General features: G+C 32.0%; 1 protein-coding gene across 3 annotated transcripts in view; it reads left to right on the top strand.

Annotated features, from left to right (window-relative positions):
• LOC143244814 (uncharacterized) overlaps positions 1-2,713 on the top strand; it is a 55,888-nt gene extending 53,175 nt beyond the window's left edge. Inside the window, exon 13 of one of the 3 annotated variants that reach the window (XM_076490168.1) lies at positions 466-2,713. In XM_076490168.1, the coding sequence (XP_076346283.1) occupies positions 466-689 (224 nt within the window). In that variant the 3' untranslated portion in view covers positions 690-2,713. The remainder of the gene's footprint in view (positions 1-465) is intronic. The other 2 variants (XM_076490170.1, XM_076490169.1) reach the window with 2 other exon arrangements.
• Positions 2,714-26,715: the final 24,002 nt, after the last annotated feature.

Below are 26,715 nucleotides of genomic sequence, written 5' to 3'. Positions count from 1 at the left end.
CTTACTTACTGTCTTTTAAATTGTTAGAGTATGAAAATCAGTCAGTCTTATATTGTCAGTCGTTGTTGTACGCATGTACATAAAATATTTAGTCTGTAGTATAAGAAGAGACTGTGTAAAACAGAAATAGGCCCGGTGTAGCCAGTTGGTTAATGCACTCGAATCGTAATCTGAGAATCGCGGGTTTGAATCCTTGTTACACCAAATATGCTCGCCCTTTCAGCCGTGGGGGCGTTATTACGTTACGGTCAATCTCACTATTCGTTGGTAAAAGAGTTGGCGGTGGGTGGTGATGACTAGCTGCCCTCCCTCTAGTCTTACACTGCTAAATTAGGGACGGCTAGCGCAGATAGCCCTCGAGTATCTTTGCGCGAAATTCAAAAACGAACAAACAAACAAACCTTTCTGTTTTTACTCTGATGGTGAGTGATTTTTCTCATATATATTTTTTTTCTATTGATTCAGCAGAAAAAGTATCTTTCTGGCTATCCAATAGAGGTTTATGTATCGGTGGGAACGTAGTCATGACGTCTGCAGCAATTCTTGGTTTAATCCAGATTATCTTTGTAGGATCTTGTATCTTGTTGTTGTGCATCAGTCGCCAACGACGTATATGCCACAACAAACCCTGTCACTGTAGCAGTCGAGCATCCATTTCCAGCAAGGCCAAACTCTTTAATTGTTCGTAGATTAAAGAACATGCCAAATTTCCTAGTTTTCTTAATATGAGAAAGAGAGCAATGCCTTTTTTGTAGTTTATTATGTTTTACATTTTATATTTCAATTATGTCATTGCTAACCTGAATGTGCGTTTGGGTACTTTGTATAATAAACGTTTTTTATCCTATTTCTTTCTGTTTGTTAAAGTTCGACGTATACAATGTATTGCTTTTACGCATTGTTTAATTGACTAGAATATTTCTTATGAAAAACTAAAATATACATTTATTTTCAGTTTATTATTGATAAAATATTGTAAATCTGCTAGTTTCATGCATTACACCTTAAACAAAATAAAAAAGGGAATTTGTTAGTATACGAGTGTGTGCCTGAAATATACGCACACAAATGTGATCTACCAATTCTTTCTTACGTCACATATCATTTATATTCTAGGTAATGATTCATAACTGTTGTAATTTCACATGTGAATAATTAGCATACTGCAAGGGAAATAGAGTTGTTGGTAACAGCTTTTTAGTAACAGATTTTGGTAATATTCTGTGAAAATAGTATGCGTAAATAACAGCGATTCCTTCTTATTTAACTGATGATGGAGAAAAGTAAAAAGAGGAATTTTTTGTTTTTCATAAAACTTTTATAGTGTATTCCTTAGTTTGCAACAAATCAACCTGATGTTGACTAGTTATATCAAATAATTAAGTTGTAATGGTAAAATATGTCATATTGAAGCAGTGCTAACAATACGTTTGTATTGTTTATTTGTTTTGTTTGTGAAAAATTGGACAGATTTCGTTATTTAAATAGCTTATAATTTAGTTTCAGACAATGCTAAACTAAACTAATAAGTGTCTCAGCCATATGTTTTTATACAGGAGAAGTTTAAAAGCTCAATCTTGTGTTATGCACCCTATAGAATGAGTGGGTTTATTTATTTAAATAATTTTGAATAAATTCTTGTTTTTAATTTATTTACCTTAACTGTTGAATTTATTCTATTTGCTTTAACTGTTGAATTACTTTAAAAAATAAAATTAACATATCGAGAAAGGTCAAGGTAATCAAGGGATTTCCCCTGGTTTCTTAAAGTTTCTGTGTAGTATTGAAAAATTCTTAACATTTATTCAAAATCTTTCTAATATTTACTTTGTTTGACCTTGTAGACTGCTAAAGTGCTCTCACTCTTAAGTCTCTCAAAGTGACACATCGTTTCATTGACTTTAACTTATGTAGTGTTCGTTCTTTTGCTGTGTTTTTGTATATATGTTTGGGTGGTTTAGGTGAATATTGGATGGGAACAAGGTTAGTAGATCTTCTTTTGGGAAACTTAATACTTTGGTTAACAGTGACCAGTTTATATATAATGTGAAACTGAATTGTACAGATATATATTTTATGTAAGTATAATTTTAAACTCTTAATGATGTTCTTGTTGCTTGTATTGCAGTAAAATAATTTTTGTGGAATATATTGAAACGAAGTATTTTGACTTATTTAGAGGAATAATTCTCACTCACATCACAACAATAAACTGATACCAGCACATAAAATATCCAATTTATGAATTATCATTTAAGACAACGTAGACAAAAATATAGAGTATATAGCATAACTACATGCGTACATTCATATCGTTATGTTGGTGGTTGATAGAGAACAGATAGGTCTTTGTGTAGCTTTACGCTTAACACCATCCAAACCAATACTGGCGTGACATTGATTTTTCAGACAATGTGTATCAGCAGCAGTGTTCTAAACTACAGTACATCGGGAAAAATTAACTATATTTTACTCTGAAGTTCATCAAAACTATTACATTTCAAAAGGTAGAAGTATGAATTTACTTGATTACAATTGAAGCGGGTTACTTCTTTTTCCAAATGTCTTCGTTTCTCAGTAATCTAGATCAGAATTAAACACAGTTAGCAGAGAACATTGTATTTTCTGATGATCGCTTTAAATTGTGTTTATATTAAATGTTAGAACTATGAACGAGCTTTGATATTATATGTAATATGGTCTGTGAATTGAAGTGGGATAAAAATGTATAATTAAATAAAGTAGTATATATACACGTATGAGCTGTGCTTGTTAAAACCAGTCTTAGTTAAACAATGATATGTTTAACGTTATTAAAAGTCATGCTGAAGCTGAAACCTGTTACTTCTCTTTCATACTTTTGAAAATGTTTTAATTTTTGTTAAGTTTAGCATGTACTTTAGATACTTTATTGATGTAAACTAGTTTTAAGGGATAAATAGAACAAATAATTAACACAACATGATTTTCAAATGACAAAAGTGAAAAAAAATCTAAAATCATCAAATTAAATTATTACCAAGTATTTTACCTTTTTATAAATGTTAACCATCTTACATACACACATCTACATAAAGGAGAGCTTGATGTTCTAGGTAAGTTTGTTATATAAGAGAATGTATAACTTCAACAACCCAGAGTAACTTAACTATGTATTACTACTCTCTTTAGATAGTATGTACCTTCAGTAGCTGTAATATTTTTCATCTGTTCAAAACCAATAAGAAGGGTTTGATGTATTATCAACATTTCTCTTCAAATTTACTTATTTGTGGTAGATTAAGTGGATTAACTTGAACTGATAACCAGTAAAAACATTTATCACATGAAATAGAAATAACAGAGAGTTTCCTATAATAAAGTTTTTGACAGGCTACACTTTACAGAAATACATAGTCAGATAGTTAGATTTTCAAAAGAACAAATAAACACAAAATAAAATCATATTCAGCGCTTATCCAGCAGGAAGTACACATAAAAAATTATCTGAAAAATACACCTAAAAGGTATACAAAGTTCCACAGTAAAACCATTTCTAACACCTGTTTAAGGTAAGCAGTAACATTTACACACAATAGAATTTTCTTCGTGATATAGAACAAACACAGTGTCAAAGACCCAGTAATACATAGGTCTGCAAATTAAAATGTTATAAAGGACACACCTAAAAGTTATAAGCAGTCACCATACACTCAATAAAATATTTTTTAAGCATCCTCGAAAACACGCGTAAATCCAGACATTGAATTCTTCTGTATAATATGACGTATTTGCTGTATTTTAGCAATTTTATAATTTCTTAAATGATGATTACTGGTTTCTGTAGATTTTTTTTCTAACAACTTTTTAACACATTTCCAAGGGATTAAAAATTAGTTTGGTTCTTTGGTTTATTGGCTTCTTCTTCCTGTGTGATAGGTACGAATTACAGTAGCTTCATATATCAGTAAAATTTCGACAGTTTTCAAAGTAAAAACCGTAGATTTCTGTATTGTTCATCACTCATTAAGTATGCATTGTGTCATTATCAATCAACATAACAAGATGGAGAACAATTAGATTTATTCAGGAAGTTTTGAATATGATGCTGGTAAGTCATCTAATATGTTTATTACATCTTTAAGTATATTAAACGTATCGTAAAATCAGTCTTGTGTCTTCTTGGGCAATCACAAGGCCGAAAATGATGTGGAATTGGTTGAGACTCTGGTAAAGAGCTACGGTGAAATGGGCTGCAGGATGTCCCTATAAGTCCATAGCCTCGACACTCATTTTTATAATTCAAGGAGAACATGGAAGCATACTCAGAGGAGCAGTGCGAGTGCTTCCACCAAGATATACTGGATTTTGAACGCCGCTACCATGGAGCGTGTAACGTAAACATGATGGGAGACTATATTTGAGGACTGAAATGTGAAAGTGGTTTACATTACAGTCACAAGTCTCGAAAAACTACTCACTCCTAAATAAGTTTGTTCATTTTTGTATAACTTTAGTATAAATACATGTAAATATTGATTCGTATATTGTTTTATTCAGACCTTATGTAAATGAAAACGTGCAAATTTGCAAACGTGCAAAACTTGGAACTTTTACGTGGAAATTTCGTTCCGCGTCTTGTTACCAAAATAATAATTTCTTTTTGAACAAATAACTATTTAATGAATCATTAATAACATTTTTAGATACTTATTAACATGGAAAACTAGAGTCATTATCTATAAAATCACATATTTTAAAATTAACTATTTTCTTTTTAAATGTCATATTGGTTTGAATCAGCATTAGCTATTTTAAGATGAGAATCTCTTGTTTCGAAATTTGAATTTACAATATAGTTTTAAAATTATCTTTACAAGCTATATGCTGACAATTTAATGTTAAAGCCAATGTAGGATAATAGCCTAGATGAAACTGAACCTTTACTTACAAATTTGATTCGTACATATATTCGCATGAAGTTTTTTGAATATTAATTTCAAAATATAATGAGGTAAAATTGTAATGAGACATTTCCCTTTAAGTTTTTCTCTCTATTAAACTCTGTATGATACGTAAGTTTTCACTAGGAGATTTTATCACCCCACCTGACCAATAAGAAAATACAACGTGTTTTTTAACAAGTTCTTGAGCAGTTAAAAATATATAGTAGTTATACCAAAGTAAAAGCTTAAGCCAATACATGAAATATTATTTAAACCTTCTCCTACTCACGTACACAGAAATCCTGAAAGTATAAACTAAACCTCTTACAGATAAAGCTAACAAGAACGTAGAAAGGAGCTTTTCCTTCTGAAGTGTTGCTCAAATTTGTTTGAATAAATAAGCATATGTGTCAGTTATAGGTTCTTGCCCTTGGCCTGTCAAACCTGATGATTTACCCATGTGGTAGCAGTTGGATGCTTCAAACTCCGGACCGGTTTTGAAAGAAGTGGTCGACGCACTTTTCAGAGTAATTTCTTTGCACAATATTGTTTTATAATAAGATTAACAAGCTATGACGATGATCTAAATATAAATGATCTACTAGCAAAGATACTGAAAGAGACTAAAATGTCATTGTAACATAACCTACAGGTTAAGTTCAAAGTAACTTCCTATACGACTTAGTTTCCAACCATTGACAATTATCTTACAAGGTTTTAATCAGATTATTTCCACTACCAATAGGGAACTTGGATGTCTTTTTCTTGTTAATCAGATTACTTTACCCATCTTAAAGAAATTGATGAATGAAATGAACACGGGGAGAGTAAATTGAGTAACGTCAGGTCTCAATAATCCATGTTAACTATTTTAAAATTAATTATCATGTTTGTACATTCAATCAAAAAGTTAGTCGACACTGAATCTTTACATGTCCTTTCCCCCTACTTGACTAAAAGTGAAGTTATGCTTACGGTCGTGGGAATAAAGTAAAATGAAGAATAAGATCAAGTATTTATCAACGAATTTTATAACGTTAAACTGATAAGCTTGAACTCTAAGGCAAACCTGTCATATATGTTCCATTGTGCGGCTTTATATAACAAACTTGTTATTAATATAAAAAGAGGATTGAAAACACCAATTATGAAAATGTTTTTCTATGTTTATGACATCATTACAAAAATACAAGGTTCAAAAAGATATCAAAAGTAAACAAAATTTTTGATAAAACTGCGTATTCAACGTTAAGAGTTTATTGCAAGTGGAAAAAGTTTCTTGCAAGAACAGTGGTCAACTTCCGTTTTGTTAACGTACGTATCATGTAAGATCAATATCTATTATTTGATCACGTCTTATTAAATTATTTTCATATATTCCTTTCTGCTTGATATTTCACATCTCACTTTCGGATATCATTACAATTTTCAATCACGACATATTCTTACACTAATAACACTATGTAATAAAAATTTTGTTCCTGGATAGTATATGTTATTTCTTCATTGCTTATGTTGTAAAAGTACAGAATATGGCCATTATTCCCTTCAAACTTTGCTTTTGTGACCTGGATAATGAAATTCAGAAATTACCCTATTTTATATATAAAAACGGGCAAATTTGTACGTTTTCATTTACATAAGGTCTGAATAAAACAACATATGAATCAATATTTACATGTATTTATACTAAAGTTATACAAAAATGTTTAGAAGTGAGTAGTTTTTCGAGATTTGCGACTGCAATGTAAATCACTTTCATGTATCAGCCCTAAATATAATCTCCCATCATGGTTTCGTTATACGCTCCATGGTAGCGGCGTTCAAAGTCCAGTATATCTTGGTGGAAGCACTCGCATTGCTCCTCTGAGTATGCTCCCATGTTCTCCTTGAATTATCAAGATGAGTGTAGAGGCTATGGACTTATAGTGACATCCTGCAGCCCATTTTACCGTAGCTCTTTACCAGAGTCTCAACCAGTTCTACATAATTTTCGGCCTTGTGATTGCCCAAGAAGTCCCAAACCACTATGACAAAGCTGCCTCAAGCCTTTTCTTTTCCTACTTAGCTTCTTAGGGAATTCTGCGCACCCCAGGATCTTCTTTATTTGTGGTCCAACGGAGACACCAGCTTTGACCTTTGCCTCAGACAGCTTAGGGAAGAAGTCTCGAAGGTACTTGAAGGCTGCAGACTCCTCATCAAGAGCTGTGACAAATTGTTTCATAAGACCCAATTTTATTTGCAATGGTGGGAACAACACCTTTTGGTGGTCTACTAGTGGCTCACTCTTGATATCGTGTCTCCCCACAGAGATCTCGGTCAGTTATGGCCAGTGCTTTCTGTTGTAGTGTGCTGCGGTTTCCCTGCTGTCCCAAAAGCAAAGATAACAGGAAAACTTGGTAAAGCCTCCTTGGAGACCCATCAAAAGTGCCAACATTTTGAAGTCTCCGAGAAACCCCCATTCATACTCATCATACTTTAAGATTTCCAGCAAGGTCTTGGCGCTGTTGTATTCCTCTTTGAGGCACACCGAATGAGCCAGGAGAGGAGACGGATACTTATTCCTGTTATGAAACAGCACAGCTTTCAGGCTTTTGGATGAGCTATCAATTAAAATGTTTCACTCGTTCAGGTTACAGCCAATTCCAATTACCTCAGCACTGTATCTACCTGGAATGTTCTGGAAAATGGATAAATTTGAAAATTTCATTACCCAGGTCACAAAAAACACAGTTTGAAGAGAAAAATAGGCATTTTTCATTTACTTTAAGCATAAGCAATTAGGAAATAACACTTTCTGTACAGCAACAAGAAAGTGTTAAAATTTCGTTACATAATGCAGTTACATAATTAGCATACGCAGTGTTAATATATCTAGACTTATTTAATGTTCCACTTGTACACCTATCACTCTTTTCTCCACTGATTATGTGAAGTACTACAAGTTGTCTTTAAAATATTTCATTCTCATTTGATTTGAATACAGTTGTGAACTAATGAATTTTTACAAGCAATTTTCTAATGTACAAACGAAATGAAACTGTTCCACACTTTAAGAAATACCTAAAATGAGCAGTTAAATGATACTCGTTAAGAAGTGTTTGCTGTAGAATATTTACTAGGTGACTGAATTCCTCCTTGGTACATTTTATAGAAGGTTTAACTTGTAGTTTTGTATACCTATTTGGAATGTGCTCTAGACTATTTATTGTGTGACCGTCTTTATGCTGGGCGTGTCCTGTGAAAGATTTAACTGTGTGGTATTATTGTATACCTGTTGAGAGTGTGCTGTGGGATTGAATCTCGTTGGGCAGGTTTTGTAAAAAAAATACTTTGTGGTTTTATATACTTAATGAATTAGTTCTGTATAATATTTACTCTGTGACAGAGTCCGTGCTGGACATGTTCTGTAGAAGGTTTCACTTGTAGTTTTCTATGACAATTGAGTGCGTGTGGTAAAATATTTACTGTGGGACTATGTTCCTGCTGGGCATGCTCTGTAGAAGTTTTGCTTGGAGTTTTTTATGACAGTTGAGTGCGTGTGGCAGAATATTTATTGTGTCATTATGTTCCTGCTGGGCATGTTTTGTAGAACGTTTATTGCGTGTCCTTAATGGTCTTGTATACTCGATTGGTATGTGGTGTAGAATATTTACTACATGATTCACTTTCTAGTGAATTTTTTAACTTCTAAATTAAAATTTCCATCTATTTGAAATCGTAATAAGTAACGTATGTAACACAAGAAATCGGAGCCTCGTCCAAGATAAATTATAATACATAATACCTCTTAGTACCCTTTGTAGGTCATACAGTGTAAACCTGTATACTGTTTGACTTTTTGCTGTAAAATAGTTAGGTGGGTGAAAAGCTACTGTTTGCATTCTCCTAGGTAGCTGTTCGCAATAAGTTAATAAATCAATATATCGTGATGTGTTAAAACCCCAAAGCTAAAACTAGGTGTCAGAACCTGTAAGTATCACTTGGGAAGCTAACAAAGCGAAATTAAACTCAAAGAATAACACGATGTTTTACTATGCTATGTTTTTTTTTTTTAAACAGATATTACAAAAAGGTGTTTTTCATTCTATATATGAAACAAAATTCCAGCTCGGAATGTTTATAATATTCGAAATTATTATACGTCTGTTATATTTTTTTAAATCCTAGCACAAATGAAGACTTTAAACTATTAAGATATTTAGCTGCAACATAGCGGCTCATGGAATGACTCAAAGTTTTTGTTTTAAACAAGCACAAACTTTCAGCTCATAGTATGGCTATTTCTTGACTTATTTATGCTTTTATTACAGTTTTGGACTCAGGAAATCAAATCCTTTCGATTGAAGTATTGGAACTCGCCAAAGGTGCCATAGATTAATTTACTCTAGTTCTGAATAAAATAATTTGAAGATAGGCTGGTAGAGATCCTGGTGAAGATTAAAATCGAATTTGATATGCATTGGCGTATTCCACATTTGGTATTGCAGGCGTCAAACATACATAATACAAAAAGTTATCATAGGTTAATTCATTTTAAGTGTACCTAAAATAATTTCAAGTGCTGCGGCTATTGAATGTTTTTGTTTCTTCTTCATATCGAAAATAAAAAAAGTTTAAACATTCATACAAATTTAGACAGAAGCATGTTTCTTCCACACTCAACCACATAATATATGTCGTTTCTCTGAGTTTTTAGTTTCGAGCAGGTGATATTGGAGGTAAGCCGACTCTTCACAATTTCAAAATTTGTTCGATTTGGACAATTTTCTCAAAATGTTGGAATTTTTTATCAACTTCTTTTCCATTAAGTGCTGTTGCTATAATATATCGATTGAGTTGAAAGTTTTCATTTTGCCTCGGTCGAATACAGTTAAGTCTAATTTCCATTTTTCCAGCTTAATTTCTTTGTTGGCTTCCATATGAGCTTGTTTGGCCTCTGAACATTTGCTCTCTCTTTCCGCTTCGATACGGTCTTGCTCTTTCTCAATTTCGATGCGGGCTTGTTCAAACTCGGTTTGTTTGAGTTTTAACTGAAAATCTTACTTATCACTCAATTCTGGCGGGCTATTCGACACGAAGGTATTCCTCTAATGCTTGCTCAAACAAAAAAAATCGCCATGGACTAATATTTCGTTAATACACTTTTAGTTCATTTTGTCAATAATTTCTTAACATCTAACACTAAAATTTTACGTATTATAATTTATCTCGGACGATTATTCAAATTATTATGTTACATACACCACATATATTAAATTTTAAACAGCCGGAAGTTTTAATTTAGAAGTGATTTGAATGTCAATAAGTATCAAATTTATTATATTTGCCAACAAAACTGATACACACATTTTTTTCTTAACACAAATATATTTTAATAGAAACAATTAATAATACAGTTTATAATAATGATTGTTACAAAATGATTATTTTTATACAAAAATTGTGCAAACTCACAAACAACATTTCTATCTTCTATCTGTCTTCTAAATATTTTATCTACGGTCCTGGTCTACAACAAACGAATTAATTTTATATTGATACGCAATATACTTCACTTAACGGAAACACCAGTTGGCCCTACTCGTGTTTGGCTTAACGCGGGTTTACGACCTTAGTATTTCTAATAGAACATTATATATCTTTCTCTCTTAAATACTAACACTCGAAGTTAATTCTATGAAGTTGGACGGTTCGTAATGTTCGAAATCTATAAACGTTCCTGGTCAAATAGCTGTAGTTTTCTGAATAATAAGCGTTTGTTACAATTATTGCTTCCGAGGCTTATATTATAGTTTATTGACTGAAGCCGACCAACAATACTCTATAACTGTATTATGGCCTCCCGATTTATAAACATTCTTGAAAGTTCACTTGGCAACAATATTTGGAGGTACGCTAGTGCTTTCGTAAAACATATATTGTTAATTCATAATCTCGATAATCTTCTACAAATTTAGAGAACAGGCGAGACTTGCACAATTCACATTTACAAGTTACATACATTTCTAAATAAATATTAAATTGAAACAAACATAAACATCACTGTAATACAAAATCAGTTACACTAAGAAAAAACTACTTTCCGTAATAGTAATAATTCCCTCTTTCCAGCGATATTCGTTTGAATTAAAATATCAGTCTGTGATGTTAACAAACACTTTTTCTCGCGGCCTGGCATTGCCAGGGGGTTAAGGCACTTGACTCGTAAACTAAGGGTCACGGGTTCGAATCCCTGTTACACCAAACATGCTCACCCTTTCAGCGGTGGAGACGCTATAATATAGCAGTCAATTTCACTATTTGTCGGTAAAAGAGTAGCCCAAGAGTCAGCGGTGGATGATGATGACAAGCTGTCTTCCCTCTAGTCTTGCACTGCTAAATTATGACGGCTAGCGCAGATAACCCACTTGTAGCTTTGTGCGAAATTAAAACAAATCAAAACATACTTCTTCTCAGGTACAGTACTTTGAGTCAGTTCGTGATGTCCATTGAAGTAGAGTTGAAGAAGAATATTTTAAGCATGACGATTAATGAAGTTTTATTATAGCTAAGTAGTTGTCAAAAGGTTCTTTGAATAGGCAGGTTGATATGTTAATACTTTAGTAAATAGCGTGAATTATTTGTTCACAATTTCAGCTATGATAAAATAGTATTTTCCTCTCGACGTTGAGAATGTTTCACTTATCAAATCTGACTACTGTAATTGTTGAAAGTAAAATAAAATGTAAAATAGAAAAACATCGTAATAAGCTCTGAAAACCTTGTATGTCATGACTTTAATGGCAAAATTAGCTATAAAAACTATTAAATTATTTTCAATTTTGTAATAATTTTACATTATAAAACCTTTTGAAAAAAGGTGTCTTTATATACATTTGACGACATAAAAAATAATGTTTCAAGCATTTTTACGTGGGAATGTTGATTATTTATTACACATGTAGTTACATGTTCAAGTACGCTTAAAATAGGTTCCACGTCGATTAACACCAAAACGACAACCATAGGTAATCTCGGTTGAATAACCTTGAAATATACGTTATTTTTTAGTTTTGTCAAAGCTACACTCAATCTTTCTTCCGCTGTTTTCCATTTTCTTTCCTGTCAACAAAGTGTAACAATTCTCGTTTTATATGAATGTTATGTGTAGTTGTCTCCCAAAAATGTATTGAAGCTATTTCACTTAACACCTGTCTAATTCTTTACTTTAACCTATATTATTGTAGTAATAATAAGTGTCATTTAGAATCATGCAGGTATCTTAGTTTCATCAATCTTTACATTTAATAAAGCTTTGATTGACAAATATAGTTGTTATGACTTATACGATCACATAAGTCAAACTACTAAATAGTCACTAGTATTATATTTTAATTGCCCGTGAGTTTATATCCTATATTTCGGTTGCTAATCTGCAGTCATCTTTAGGGGAATATTTAAAAAGAAAGGACTATTTGTCGTGGAAGAAGTAAAGATTCAACTATTAGCCACCTAGTTAGAAATGAAAACTATTTATATCCAATCCCTACAAATATATACTATTACGTGATAGCTGTGTGTCTCATCACCTGTGTTATCATTTCTCTTGATAAGTCTTCTCTTCTAGAAATTTTGTTTTTGTCTTATTTCTAGGGGCAATGTAAAATAATTCTAAAGTGATCCATGAATGTTAAGTTTCTACAAAAATGATTAGAAAGGTTTGTATAATTAACTGTACTCACTACCAGGTTGCTTTATAATTAGGATCTTTGCAGATAGCTTGCTTTCATCAGAGGTTAATATCAATTGTGATAACGTTTAAAAATTAAATATTAAACATTTTAGTTAATAGTTTTCACTAAACACATGAAAGACATACCAATTTTTCCCTGTTTTCATCAATTGTTTTATGCGCTGCTGACCAAAATCTTAAGGCCAATGAACGTAAAGAACAAATATGCATATTTAGTTGTTAGACTCAACCACTTATTTCAGTAGAGCTTCGAAAGATGAAAATAAGAAAAGGGAAAATAAAAATAAAAAACTTCTTAGGATTTAATAAGGAAAAATGTGAATATAATGAAATTAGCCTAAATACTAGCTGGTCAAAAGTTTAAGACCATACTGAAACGAAGCGTTAATCGGTAAACACGTGACGAAATTTAGTCATTTGTGTTCAAGCATTAGCGTTGTCTCCCACCGACATCTCCTGTGTTACATTGGGTAAAAACATGGCAAAGGCTAAAAAGTTGACAGAGTTTGAACGTGGCAGAATTGTCGAGCTGCAAAAGCAAGGTTTCTCTCAACGTGCTATCGGTGGTAAGATTGGGCGTATTAAAACTGCTGTTGCAAATTTCTTAAAAGACCCTGAGGTATACAGAACGAAAATTTCAACTGGTCGGCCCAAGAAAATTTCGCCGACGTTGAGCAAGAGGATTCGACGGATTGTCCGACAAGACACCAGCCAATCGTCGACCCTTACGGACACATAATGTAGCTCAAGAACAATAATACGGCATCTACGAGAGAAAGGCTTTAAAAACCTTAAATGTCTTCAAAGGCAACGCCTCCTTCCACATCACGAAACAGCTTGGTCAAATTTGCTGAGAAACACCAAACATGGAACGTAGAAAGGTGGACGAAGTTTTTGTTCTCTGATGAGAAAAAAATTAACCTGGATGGTCCAGATGGCTTTTAACGTTACTGGCACGATAAGGATATCCCACCGGAGACATTTTCTACACGACACAACGGAGGGGGTTTCATCATGATCTGGGGTGCTTTCTCCTTCCATGGAACAATGAAGCTTCAGGTTATACAGGGGCGTCAAACAGCAGCTGGCTACATTGGCATGTTGGAGCCATCCTTATTGACTGAAGGCCCTCGCTTGTGTGGAAATAACTGGATCTTTCAGCAGGACAAAGGACTTTTTCATGCCGAATAACGTGTTTCCTTTTGACCATCCAGCGTGTTCGCCCGAAATGAACCCCATTGAAAATGTTTGGGTGTGGATGGCAAGGGAAGTCTATAGAAATGGACGTCAATTCCAAACAGTGCATGATCTTCGTGAAGCCGTCTTTACCACTTGGAATAACATTCCAGCCAGCCTTCTGCAAACGCTTATATTGACCATGCCAAAGCAAATGTTTGAAGTTATTCGCAATGATGGCCATGCAACTTATTACTGAGATTTCTTGTTGGGCATTTCCTACCCTGTTTAAGACTTCTTTTTGGTATGGTCTTAAAATTTTGACCATCTAGTATTTAGGCTAATTTCATAGTGTTCACATTTTTCCTATTAAATGCTAAAAAAGTTTTTTATTTGTATTTTCCATTTTCTTATTTTCATAATTCGAAGCTCTACTCAAATGCATATTTTTTTACTTTATTTCCATTGGCCTTAAGATTTTGGCCAGCAGTGTATATACAGAGAGAGGAAACTTAAACCCATCCCCAGTATATCAGCAGTGTATCGACGGCGCTTAACAAGAAACAAACAAAAGTTAAGTTAAACCTAATTTAGATAAAACAGTGAGATTAACTCTAAAGCGTTGTTTTGGTTGAATGTCATTTAAATACACGTTATTACTTTCACATTTAAAGATAAAAGGTTAGGTCTCAGAAGACTTACATTATAAGAGGCATTACAAGTAATAAAATATTTTGTAATTTTAAAATTATGTGTGGGATGGCAGTGCCAAAAAGAAGCAAAGAATAATATAGAGATGATGCATACGTAGGTCATTCCAATATGACTTTCAACATAAAAATGTAACGTTACACTCTAAAATTCACAAATACAAATAGTTTATAAAATTCTGTAATATTTAAGACAAGTTTAACCGACCTTCGTTTACTTTGTAGGTAAGTCTTATGTTTTTTGTTACATGACAGTTAGTGGTAAAACAGTTTTAGAGATATCTCGAGTTAAAAAAAAGGAAACATAAATAAGTTGATGCATTGGCTATTTTCTTGTTTGGTAGCTTAGCGATAGTTTCCTGCCTTGCTCTGGGGCTTTTTAGGTAAAGAAACAGTTGAAAGTGAGTGATCATCATCCATCCTTGAAAGTAAAACCCTCTGTCATTGTTGAGTTCTGAACAAGCATACTTGTACCTGTTGAGTACCTTATAGAGTCTACAAACGGTAAGCGTCGACTCTGTGAGTCAATTACATCGAAGAAAGGATTGAAATAAATGTAAATCATCAGTTAAAACAATAATAATTGATAGTCTATGTTACTGTTGTTGTTGTTTGGTATTAAACACAATTCTAAGGGCTATTGTGCTCTATCCACGATAGGAATCGATATCTGGTTTCTAAAGGTAATCTACATTAAATCCAAGTTAAATTTAAGATTGTCCTGTTATTCTTTCATGGCACAATGTTTAATAGTTGTAGAGAACTATGTTCCAAGGATGAAATAAAATATGTTGCAAAATAAGAAGATTGAAGCTACATGTTATCCTTGAAATAGCTAAAAATGTAATGTTATTAAATCTTTAGTTATTTCTTACGAGTTATGTAAAAAACCATTGACTCTTACACTATAGTAATCGCCCATACAAGTATTTAAATAATAATAATGAGTTACGTTATCTTTAAGTCAACATTTCTTATCCACACTGATAACAATCGCAGGATATAATTTGTCCTAAGGTTAAAAATAATGGGAGAAATTACTGTGCTTGGCAAATTTCAAGACACACTAAATAAACAAAAACCTTTGATCCAGGTGTGTATGACCTCTGGAGGCGCCAAACCAACAATCAACTAACTCATTGCTCTTGTGTACACCGAGTTTTTTATATGTGGTTCAAAAGTTGGTGAATTTCACAGTAGTGGGCAGAGTAGGATTGTAATTCATTTTTCAGGTATGAGCGTTTGTTTCTAAAGACCTGAATATGACCCGTTGAAAATACATAAAACACGCCCAAAGTGTATATTTTAGTACCCGGTCACTCACCTGTCAACAGGCCACACAGACGCCATTGTGCTAATTACAAGGAAACAAATATTTAGGGGTATAGCGCTTGTAATTTATTGCTAGTCAAGCTTTTTAATGTACAATGTACTTACCGACACCATTTCGATCTCAAAGCTGTGTTTAAAGCTGAAAATTGCAGTTTCTAGTAGTTTGTTATGCTTCTGCAAACAAGGTTAGTGCATTAAAATACCTAGAAGGTGCATACTACAGGCAATGAAATTTCCTTGAAATCATTTGAACAAAAGCTGCATAGTCTATGACAACCATTATAATTTTTCAAAAGAAGATTCTTCTAAAGTTACTTAATCACCTAAAAGATATTTTCTCACACGTTATTGTGACAGTAATGTTTTGAAAATACGTAATGGAATCAACCCTGTGAATATTATAGGGGTTCATAATTGATGTATATTATTCTTATGACGTTATTTCCAACATCAGAGGGTAAAGTCAGTGATTGAGAAAGAAAATTAGCAAATTCATTACAAAAAGACTAAAAAATATCACTTGAATTGGCCTTAAGATATAATAGACTGCAGTTAAATATTTTTTTGTATTTTTCAGCTTTCAGAATTATTTACTTATAATAATGTTTTTATTTTTTAAATAATGTGTTATATTTATTTAAAGAAAATATTAGTGACTATTATCACTGGTGAGTGTTCTTGAATGTATTTGAAGGAAACTTAGAACGTTACTAAATTATAAAACTTTCAACAACATTATCAATAACTATGGAAAAATACTTTACCGATTTTATTTACAGCTTCTCTTTTGAAAACCCTCAGAGATTCAAAGGTAAGTGTGTCGGCTTGTAACACTAAAAACTGGGTTTTGATACTCGTGTTGGGTTCAGTACAAGTAGCCACCAAAAATCTCTCTTTGAGAGGCATCTTCGTTCTTTTTCAATTGATATGTTCTTACATAATTTAATATCACCTTTGGTGGCAAGATTGTTAAAATTATTTATGTAGTCAGTGTCAAATCATCGGTTCTGATCGGTCACTCACTTATTTTAGGAAATTATATACAGATTATCTTATCTGTCTTCACACTTTTTGAAGTAATCATTAACAGACAATTGATATAATTCTCTGTATAAGTAGATGGATAGTGTGCTTCTATTTTATGGTGATTAGTCTATTTTATATCTTTGAATGCAATTGCATGAACGCTTATAAATACAGAAAACTCTAATGAGAGATCACTGATTTCTTATCGGAAGAATATCTAGTACGCTAAAGGTTTTTTGAATAACCATATTTTATAATTGTTGGAAGACATATGGAAGCTGTAAAACTGACATTCTTACAAGCAAAGTGTTCAATTTTAATGAAGTGATTAACGTTTGTGTTGTTAGTGTATTATACTTTTACAGTAAGAATACCTCCGTGTTTTCAGATTTTAAATGTTAGTAAATACGATGTTAGCATTAAACATTTACATGTTAAAAATTCCAGAAGTAATAATTTACTTCATTTTTGGGTCTAATATCTTTAATATTGTTGGTTATAATGTTTAAAATTGTTCACAACGTTATTATCAATTTTATACTTATAAAAATTACTTGAATCATTTTCTTATTACAGGGTTTTAGGATTAACCCAAATCTCCTAAAATTGTCAAATTTAGAGAGATATTATGATTAGGCTTACAGATTGTGGCTTACAGCCACAAATGTTTTTAATAATGAGGGCACCAAATTGATGATTTAATGTATTCTAATCATAAATGTTTTACATTTCTGTATTAATTTTGGCTCTGTGCTTCTAATCAGTTTCTTATACATAAAATATGCCTCATTAGCTTATATGCTACGTTTTAATTTTGATCTTTATAGTTAGTCCACCTTTGATCAGAAATTATTAATACTTTAAAATAATGACAGCATTTGCCTTATCTAGACATGTCATATCGTCTTTAAGATGCATTTATTGTTTTACAAACTTTTACAGTAAAATCAGTATAAAATTTCCTGATTTTATATTTTTAACCCTTAGAGTCTTTTAAAGCATCCTAAATGTTAATAATGGTTTAACTGCGAATAGTTTTGAAGCCCAATATCATTCAATTTTTTTTCTTTTTCTTTTTTCAACAAATTTTTCTAAATGTACCATAATTTTTCTAAATAAGTTTAGAAAGTGCCACAATACTACAAATATTTCGTTAGAATACACAGCCGAAATGTTTCAAAAATTCTGAAAATCTTATTTTGAGTTTAATTTCAAAATAATATTTTAGTAAATAGAGTGGCCAGAAACTATTAAGATTCAGGTATAGACGTCCATCTTATAATAATAGAACTTGCAATGTATAGTCCAGAACTGGAATCTCGGAAAATACCGCACCAACTGGTTAATGTTTTTGTAACTAGGCTGTACTTTTATAGCTAAGCGATAATTGAAACTTCCAATATATATAGTTCAGGTTTAACCGATAAAGATTACAAACAAAAATGAGTATGTTTTAGATTTAACCAATGAAAATTACAAAAAAGGAGTAAGTTTCAAATATAAAAAATCAAAAACAAACTTTAAAAATTGTTATTTTTAGTAAAATTCTCATGAATGTTGTAACAGAAAATCAGAGTACTTTCATTCAAAAGGCCTAGCATGACCAAGTGGTTAAGGCACTCGAATTTTAGTCCGAGTGTCGCGGATCCGAATCCCCGTCACATCAAATATACTCGCCCTTTCAGCCGTGGGGGGCGTTATAATGTTACGGTTAATCCTACTATTCATTGGTATAAGAGTAGCCCAAGAGTTGGCGGTTGGTGGTGATGACTAGCTTCCTTCCCTCTCGTCTTACACTGCAAAATTAGGGACGGCAGGCGCAGATAACCCTTGTGTGGCTTTTCGCGAAATTCAAAACAAACCAAACCAAGTAATTGATAACTGCGTTTACAAAGAAATACTTCAATAAAATCTACTATGTGAGGTAATGTTGTTACGATAGCTCATTTTTAAATTAAATTTTCAATAAAATCCTTTTTTTCACGGATGGTGAACATTATTGAATGTCATATATGAGTATATTGTTGTAGAACTGTCAAACAATTCGAAAAAAGCCCCTAGGCCTAATACCTTTTCGTAAAAATTAGCAGTTATACCTACCCTGAAGACCGGTACTTTTGCTAGTAATTTTAAACTACAGCCCAGTAGGAGGAGAGCTAGTCAAGAAGGTTACTTTTATAACGTACTTGCTTCTAAATGAATAAGATGGATCGTGGTGACAACCTTAAAACTTAATCCACACCTTAGTACGCCTGACCGCGTATTTAGTATGAAAATTGTATAAAATATTCTCGACCAAAATTAAATCCTAAGGAGTTTGTTTGACACTACAAGAGCTAACACTATCTATTTATTAATACTGGTAAATAAACTTCTGTCAAATAATAGGATTAAAGCAACAATTAATAGAAATTTTTATGATATATCTCTAAGTAAGAGAGAACTTTCTCACCCTGCGTTATTTTTAGTTAACTCACAATGTTATGGTTACATATTCAACAACCGTCTTATGAATTTAATGAAAAGCAATGCAGAAGAAACACCTGGCTCTTAAACCATAATACAGATAGATATCTATCATGCACACACTTTGCAGGTCAAATTCAGTATCTCGTGTTCATGATTGTATCGATTTTGTAAACGTAACAATGAATTAGTATCTATACTATCGTCGTTTCTGGAGATTAAATAATCCCTAAAATAAACATCTTCCATTCTAATAACGTAATTTGACAACTTTGTTAATTTATTCAGTTAAAATGTTTAAATATAAATCCATATATATGTGGGAGATTTATTACATAACATGATTTTTTTTTCACGTGCAAGAAGTACCAGACTGATGAAACAGTACGTTCTATTTTTTTATGAGAACGGTATATTTAATTATCCTATACTCATGACCAGTTTATTTTGAGCATCAGTCTATGTGGGTAGGTTACTTTGATCAGAGATCACTTTTAATTTGAGCACGACTGCATACAAGTTACGTCGAGCTGTTAAGATAAACATCAACTCAACCTACATATAAAAAGTTCGGTAATAAAAATTAAATGATTGGGAATTTAAAATAAATATAATTGTTAATCACAATTAGTCTGGATATAGCCTAGCATATTATACATTTGAAGTGGATATTTTACATAGATGCGCCACTATTCCGTGGAATAGTAAGACTGATCTACTTTGGGACATTGTGTGTAGATATACCATTGGTTAATAGTCCTAATATTATTTTTGGATAATGAGTCAAATATACTTTTGGGTAATGAGTCTGAATAAGCTCTAGAATACTGGGACAAATTTTTGAACAAAAAGGATTTGAATAGCCTCTAAAATATTGGGTTTTTAGATGCACTAAAAATAGAATATATTTAATTTGGAAGAATATATATTTTTGCATGTACTTACAACTAGTAGAAATGACACACTTTGAGATGGTAGGTTTGAATATATTTCCGATAGTGAAAATAATACACATTGAATAATAGTAAGGAAACAATTTATGATAGTGAGGCTGTATATATATTTTTGAATAGTGAGGCTATGTATATATTTTTGGATAGTCACTCTAAATATATTTCAGAATAGTGAATCTAGATACACTTCACGACTGTGACTATTGACATACTTTAGTATAGTTAGTATTGGTATATAATATGGAAGAGTAAATCTGTATATATTTTAGGATTGTGAGTTTGGATATACTTTATGATAAATAATCTGTATATACTTTGGGATACTGAACTTTAAAACACTTTAGGATAGTGAATTCTCACATACTTTCGGACAGGAGCTTAGATATATTTCAGGATAATGACTCTCGATATACTTTGAGATTGTGAGTATTGAAATATTTTAGGATAGTGAGCATTAATATACTTTAGAATAATGATTTGGGACATACTTTTGGATGGTGGGTACTGATATGCTTTAGGAGAGTGACTCTGGATACGCTTTAAAATAGTGAGTTTGTACGTACTTTAGGATGGTGGATCTTGATATGTTTTAAGGAAGTGAACCTGGCTACACTGAGTTGTTTGTAGCATGTACTTTAGAGGACTAAATGGAGATATGGCATAAAACAGATAGTCTCGATAAATTTTTGACCATCTAATGATTTAAGAAATCCTGGAGAAATGTAATATTTTAAAATATATATTTTAAACTTATTTAATTGTTTTCTGTGTAAATATTATTTTTATGAATAATTCTAAGACACCATGTTTCTTATATATTTTGGAATATACAGAGTGTTTCTGTAATATTGTTTATGAATATATTCTGGAATTGTTTCTGGATAACCCCAGTATATTTGTGTTTTGTATATACTCTGAAACAGTGTTTTATAATAATCTCTACGGAGTATTGGAACTGGATATGTCTGTATTCAATGAGATATCAAATGTTAAGAAATCAAACAGTTTGATTATAGAAATGAAACTATATAGTTCTCCAAAACAACAGAACTAAAGTTTATAGCTAAAGAGATCGAAACAGTAGTTTAGCTGCAGTAAAGTGAAACATGCGATAAATTTCTAGAGTATGAATGTTTGTATTATAATACGGCAAGAAACAGTCCTTATCAGAGGCATGTAAATATCAGTTTCCATATATAGGGTTTGAATGTTTTATGTAAAACAGTCCTATACACAGGTTGACGAGGCATGATATTCACATAATCAAAATATAAAATATGAAAATTTTCAATATGACGTAATCATATGTTGAGATACTTAATATCTGTTAATCTACAACACCCTCTGGTGATTCGCAAGCGAACCACCTGCATGATTATCATAAATGACTTCATCTCCCTATGCTTTGGCTCTCCAATTCTCGATTTTAGCAATCCGTCTTCTCGTGAAATACAATAGAACTATCTACCCAAAGCAACATGCCCTTTGGCGGCACTTCGTGGAACTCTGAATTCATGTGGCCTCTTGGTCACAAGCTCTTCCCTTTCCTGCTATTGCCTGTAGCAGCTTATCAAACGTTTTCCTCTTGTTAGAGCCTGTAAATTATTATTCTAGAGTTTTGTAATTCTAATGTCTTCCGATGATTATAGGCCACTGGGCAGGCGTAACAATCAAAATTTATTGATAACTGATGATATTTATTTCATGAAATTCGCATAGTGTTCTAAGAAGTTTACGAACTAAAAATCCTTAGAAGCAACAAAGAGTCCGTTAACAATACATAATCAAGCCATAAAAAAGGAATTAGCTAGTAGTTTAACACAAAAGTAAAAAGAGTAAAAAGTCACTTTATGAAAACCAGTATTATACATTTCTTCTTAGGCTTTCCTACTTAACTACACGAATATCTCAGTATTTTGATAATGCTTTTTATAAAATAATTCATTCGTCATTATTCAATATTCTTTCATAGAATTTACACTACAGGATGAGTTTTTAGAATAATAATAAAAACACTTCGAGAGCACCTGTAATACACCGTAGTATTTTATCTTATTGGCAGAAATGGTTGGCCGTTTAGTTATAAATATTCTTTATCCAATACCAGGGTCTGTGCCTGCTTAAAACCGGATTTTTCCTTATCGTCTTTCATACCGAGCAGAAAAAAGAAAAGTGTCCAGAAACACTTCTCTGGAGAAAGGACTGTGGCCACTGTATTTTTCAGTATTACAGTATATATTTTGTTTTTAACCTTAAAATTTATTACTAAAACTACTTGAACACTCTTCTTAGAATGAAGTGTTTTATTGTTTTGTTTTTCACAATCTTAAAGTGCTAAATGTATTATAGTAAATGACATAAAGAAATAGCATGAGAAGAGATAACATTTCTTAGAGTTAGGTGCAGTAGTTACAAATTCACATTGGATAGCTTACATAAAGTGACTGAATTTAAGGCACAAAAACTAACTTACTTAACCAGCGTCCTGTTATAACGGAATTACCAATGACCGTGATCACACGGTATTGTTTTTGAGACAGAAATACCGATAACTGTATTCAGTTCATATTGTTTTTTTAAACAGAAACATCAATGAACTTACCCAGCCAGTGTTGTGCCTAATAAACAGAAGTACTGACGACTGTAAGTAGTCAGTATTATAGTTTTAACGGAACTACCAATGTCCGTATTTAGCCGGTATTGTGTTTCTTAAGCACAAGTATTAATGACAATGGATTATCAATAATGTGTTTCTTACACACTATCAATGACCGTACTAAATCAGCACTACAGTTCAAACACAACCAGTAACCATATATATATATATACATATATATCATTGACTGTACTTAGCCAGTATTAAGTTTTTTAAAGTACCAATGACAGTACATAACTAATATTACGTTTTTAAACAACAAGTTTTAATTAAGAATGATTTAGAGCCTTAACGGTTACTAACATCGTGTATCCACACAACAAACTTTTGGTAGGGCGTTAGCTTCGAGCTTAAGGAATCTCGCTTATGTATAACTCTGTTATGATTTAACAAGACCTATAAATAGAAATATAATGAAATTAAGCTGATTTCAAACTGTGGCATAAATGAAATATAATGGGTAAGATCTGTTCTATCTGAACAGACAATCTCATATATTACTAATTAGGTTGTTACAGATATTTTTTATTCAATGGCACTTACACTCAATTATACACGGCTCAATTATACATTAACCATTTCAGACGGGTCATAATGCTTGTTTGTTTTGTTTTGGAAATTCGCGCAAAGCTACTCGAGAGCTATCTGCGCTAGCCGTCCCTAATTTTTCAGTGTAAGATAAGAGGGAAGGCAGCTAGTCATCACCCCCCCACCGCCAACTCTTGGGCTACTCTTTGAGTAACGAATAGTGGGATTGATCGTACTACATTATAACACCCCCACGGCTGAAAGGGCGAGCATGTTTGATGCGACCGCGATTCGAACCCACGACCCTCGGATTACGAGTCGAACGCTTTAACACACTTGGCCATGCCAGGCCTGACGGGTCATGAATCTAAGGACATGTCATCAGGTTTATTAGTTCTCAGTAAAAATTTTATTCAACTACTATTTTATAAATTTATTTCATTATGTTTGATATCGAATTGTGAATTATAATTCAAACTTTTATATTATACATTATTTAATTTCTTAATTTAAAAGTAAATAATAAAAAACAAAAAAACACCTAAACATCAATTTTTGTGTGTCACCTGGTATGTGAAATGGAGTAGTGGTTCAAATTAGATGTTTGTTAAAATACAAAGTCTTTAGTTTCGTACGAATTAGAAATTCAAAATACCGATATTGACAAGCTAGAATATCAAGTAACACCTTCCTTCATTTTATAGATACTGAGATATCACTCATGTATTGTGACGAATTTACTAATATATACATTTATTTTAACATCGATGTTTGTTTCAATTAACTATATGTTTAAACATGCATGTAACCGAAACTGTTAAATGTGTTTTTTTTTTTATAAATTGCCACCAATTCTCTAAATTCATAGAAGATTTTACAAAAGCAGTAACGTATCGCAAAGTATTATTGCCAACTGAAATTTCGAGAATCTCGCTTAAAATTTATAAATGGACACACCAAGAATATATTGTTGGTTTGCTATAGTTGAAAGTTATAATTGTATTTAACGCTTATTAATCGGAAAGCTACAGAAATTCGACCAAGAACGTTTACAGCTTTCAAACATTACAATCAAGTTAACTTCAGCAGATTATGATCGGACGTTAGTAATTCTATGAAGATATTATATAACTTTATTAGCGAATATTTCGACGTATGATAAGCGAAGATTGAAGAACGTAGAGCTAGCTAGTTTTCTATTAATAATTGTACTGATATCAATTCGAAATTAATTCGTTCATAGCAAACAGTCGATGAAATATTCAATTCTACATCAGAAGGAAAACTGAGTATTATTTGTAAGTTTCTAAAATAATATAAATCATTATTTGTAATCACCGTTATGATAATTCGTATTATTCTTTATTTATTAAAATGTATTTGCATTAAGAAAAAAAAACTCCATATCAATCTTGCTGGCAAACATCACAAATTAGATACATCTCTAGAGTTAATTAACTTCTAAATTTGAAACAAAAATTCAAGTCAATTTTAGGCTATTTTCAATTGTAATAAATAATGTAATAAATTGAAGACTCGACTGAGATAAATTATAATACCTAACAGTACTGAATCAAGCACTTTCCATTTTTTAAAATGATCTTTTGTGTACGTTTCATTCCACACATTACGTTTGAATAACCAATCGAAAGCTTAAAATGTCTCCCTAGCAATTTTCTTAGCCATTTTCAAGTATAATGGCGTTTTTTCTTTCTTTCAACACAAACCTTTGTGTTGGTAAGTTGAGTTGTCAGCCTGTTCGAATGTTATATCTTTTTATACCCAAATACAGCTTTGTTACTGTAAATAATCGTAAAAATAAAAGAGTAACTTCTACAAGACCTAGTGAACAACAAAAGAAGAAATATAACTTGATCTTTAATGATTCATTAAAGTATTTATATAGCCGTTAAAGCTCAAACTGTGAAAGGATATAAACCTCAAGATTACATGAAATAAAAGTGAAAGTTTAAGTCACGGGGACTAGTACAATGACTGGAGCTCTAATGAAAATTTTAATATTTTTCAGAAAAGCGACATGTTTCGAGAAACCAAACATAAAAAGTGGTTCAATTAAAACAACCCTGTTTTTAGGAATGGGTGGTCATTACGTTAAGGGCAACGTCTCAGAAGTAGAATCGCTTATAATAATGCTAGTCCTAAACACCGGTATTACTGTAGCTTAGAGCGAAAACTTACATTTGTGCAAGTGTCCCCTCTAATTTACTATTGGAGATAACATTTAGGTGTTAGTGATTTTATTATTTATGTGGTGTTTTTTTTTAATATTAATATTTTAGTAAATATGAGTCTGAAACATTGTTTTATATATGATTAAAATCCACCAATCCCGATATTTGTATAAAATTAAATTACTTTTTGTATGGATTTTAATGACAACGGCATTTAAGTTCATTATTTTTGAGCTAAGTATAGAACAAGATAATTTCTTATTTCCATTTTTGCTTGATAAATCCCGAAATAACATAATTTTTTTTTTTTGCTTACATTTTATGGTAAATTGGTTTGAAGTACTGAAAAACCTGGGATAAATATAATAAATATTAAAATTATTATTTTCTTCGGTAAAACGAAGCCACAATTATGTTTAGGGCCACTTTCTACTGTCAAACACTGTCCCAAAATCCATTGGGGTAAATTTAAAGACGCCAAGCTACTTCAGTTCCCTGTAAGATATGAAGTTCAATAGTGCTTAACATTCAAGTTAGTAAAGAATAATCTTTTACAGAGGAGCAACTTGAAATCTTATTTGTATATTCCATGTAAAGCACGATTATTAAAATATTTTTAAAAGTATTTGTTATAAATACTAATTAACTGAGGGAAAAATAATTTTTTTCCGAATCATGTTAAGAGTGACATATTTTATTGAGGAACATGGCCATTTCTAAAAGTGTCAAAGAAGATAACCAATGTTTTATTTTCATTAATCTTAGTTAAGGTGTCAAATCTATCCACAAATGAAACTATCGAAAATGGCATCTGTTGTAATCAAGGTTCTTTGTCCTCACGGTATCTTGCTTACAGATACGAATTCCTTTGAAATCGTCAGCGAGTCTTGTGATGTTAAAGAGAGCAAGATATAGCTATGGAGCTTGTGAGGAAAGTGATTTAAGTAAGTAATATAACGTAGCTTTTAAATATCACGTACAAATTCTAAGGTTTTCTGATTTGCAGAAAATCTCTG

Source organism: Tachypleus tridentatus, chromosome 2 (assembly GCF_004210375.1).
Source record: "Tachypleus tridentatus isolate NWPU-2018 chromosome 2, ASM421037v1, whole genome shotgun sequence".
In the NCBI taxonomy this organism is placed as follows: domain Eukaryota; kingdom Metazoa; phylum Arthropoda; class Merostomata; order Xiphosura; family Limulidae; genus Tachypleus; species Tachypleus tridentatus.
The sequence above is the reverse complement of the archived record's forward strand: the minus strand, read 5'-3'. Positions and strand labels throughout refer to the sequence as shown.